General features: G+C 58.0%; 1 protein-coding gene across 1 annotated transcript in view; it reads right to left on the bottom strand.

The window, feature by feature from the left end:
* Nucleotides 1–1,605, bottom strand: part of LOC130587777 (pre-mRNA-splicing factor ATP-dependent RNA helicase DHX16-like) — a gene marked incomplete at its 5' end in the record, with an annotated part of 10,978 nt that overhangs the window by 6,119 nt on the left and 3,254 nt on the right. The window contains 3 exons of the mRNA XM_057388747.1: nt 9–108; nt 242–309; nt 1,465–1,583. Of these exons, the coding sequence (XP_057244730.1) occupies nt 9–108; nt 242–309; nt 1,465–1,583 (287 nt within the window). The remainder of the gene's footprint in view (nt 1–8; nt 109–241; nt 310–1,464; nt 1,584–1,605) is intronic.

The following is a 1,605-nucleotide window of genomic DNA, read 5'->3' as shown; positions in this document are numbered from 1 at the left end:
TGGGGACATGGGGACATTGGGGACATTGGGGACATTGGGGACAATGGGGACAATGGGGACATTGGGGACATGGCGACCACTGAGAGAACTTCATCCGTGCAGCCGTACCTGGGGACATGGGACAGTGAGGGGACAATGGGGACATTGGGGACATTGGGACATTTTGGGGACACTGGGGACATGGGACACCAGGGGACATCAGGGACACCTTGGGGACACGTTGTGACCAGGCCCCGCTCACCGCTCGCTCGCCAGGATCATCTTGGCCAACATTGGCTCCACCGGCAGCTCCGCCATGCGCCGGCCCAGCTGGGGACACCAGCGAGGACCAGTAAGGACCAGTTAGAACCAGTTAGAACCAGTGACAGAGCAGTGACAGACCAGTCCATCCCAGTTTATCCCAGTTTATCCTGTTCTAACCCCGCTCAGGTGGTTCAGGCCTCTTTCCCAGTTTATCCCAAGGCTATCCCAGTTTATCCCAGTCCATCCCAGTCCATTCCAGTTTGATCCCAGTTTGTCCCAGTTTATCCCAGTCCATCCCAATGCTATCCCAGTCCCTCCCAGTTTGTCCCAGTTTGTCCCAGTTACCGTGGTGAGCTCTCCCAGGTGGTTCAGGGCCCCCAGGGTGTAGAGCTGCTCTGGGTGGGTTATACCCCAGTTTATCCCAGTTTGTCCCAGTTTATCCCAGTCCATCCCAGTCCATTCCCAGTCCCTCCCAGTTTGTCCCAGTTTGTCCCAGTTACCGTGGTGAGCTCTCCCAGGTGGTTCAGAGCCCCCAGGGCGTAGAGCTGCTCCGGGTGGGTTATACCCCAGTTTATCCCAGTTTATCCCAGTCCCTCCCAATGCTATCCCAGTCCCTCCCAGTTTATCCCAGTTTGTCCCAGTCCATCCCAGTCCATCCCAGTCCATCCCAGTACCGTGGTGAGCTCTCCCAGGTGGTTCAGGGCCCCCAGGGCGTAGAGCTGCTCCGGGTGGGTTATACCCCAGTTTACCCCAGTTTATCCCAGTTTATCCCAGTTTATCCCAGTTTGTCCCGTTCTAACCCCGTTCAGGTGGCTCAGACCCCTCTCCCAGTTTGTCCCAGTTTGTCCCAGTTTGTCCCAGTTTGTCCCAGTTACCGTGGTGAGCTCCCCCAGGTGGTTCAGGGCCCCCAGGGCGTAGAGCTGCTCCGGGTGGGTTATACCCCAGTTTATCCCAGTTTGTCCCAGTCCATCCCAATGCTATCCCAGTCCCTCCCAGTCCCTCCCAGTCCATCCCAGTCCCTCCCAGTCCATCCCAGTCCATCCCAGTTACCGTGGTGAGCTCCCCCAGGTGGTTCAGGGCCCCCAGGGCGTAGAGCTGCTCCAGGTGGGTTATACCCCAGTTTATCCCAGTTTATCCCAGTTTGTCCCGTTCTAACCCCGTTCAGGTGGCTCAGACCCCTCTCCCAGTCCATCCCAGTTTATCCCAGTTTGTCCCAGTTACCGTGGTGAGCTCTCCCAGGTGGTTCAGGGCCCCCAGGGCGTAGAGCTGCTCCAGCGCCAGCACCAGCGTCTCGTGGGGGGGAGGGTCCAGGAAATCAAAGTGGATCAGGTCATTGATGCCTGGGGACACCAAAATGTCACC

The sequence above is a fragment of the Malurus melanocephalus genome, unplaced genomic scaffold, assembly GCF_030028575.1.
Source record: "Malurus melanocephalus ecotype Western Australia unplaced genomic scaffold, MMel_1.1 scaffold_2430, whole genome shotgun sequence".
NCBI classification, from domain to species: domain Eukaryota; kingdom Metazoa; phylum Chordata; class Aves; order Passeriformes; family Maluridae; genus Malurus; species Malurus melanocephalus.
Note: the sequence above shows the minus strand (reverse complement) of the source record. Positions and strands in the feature narration are given on the sequence as shown.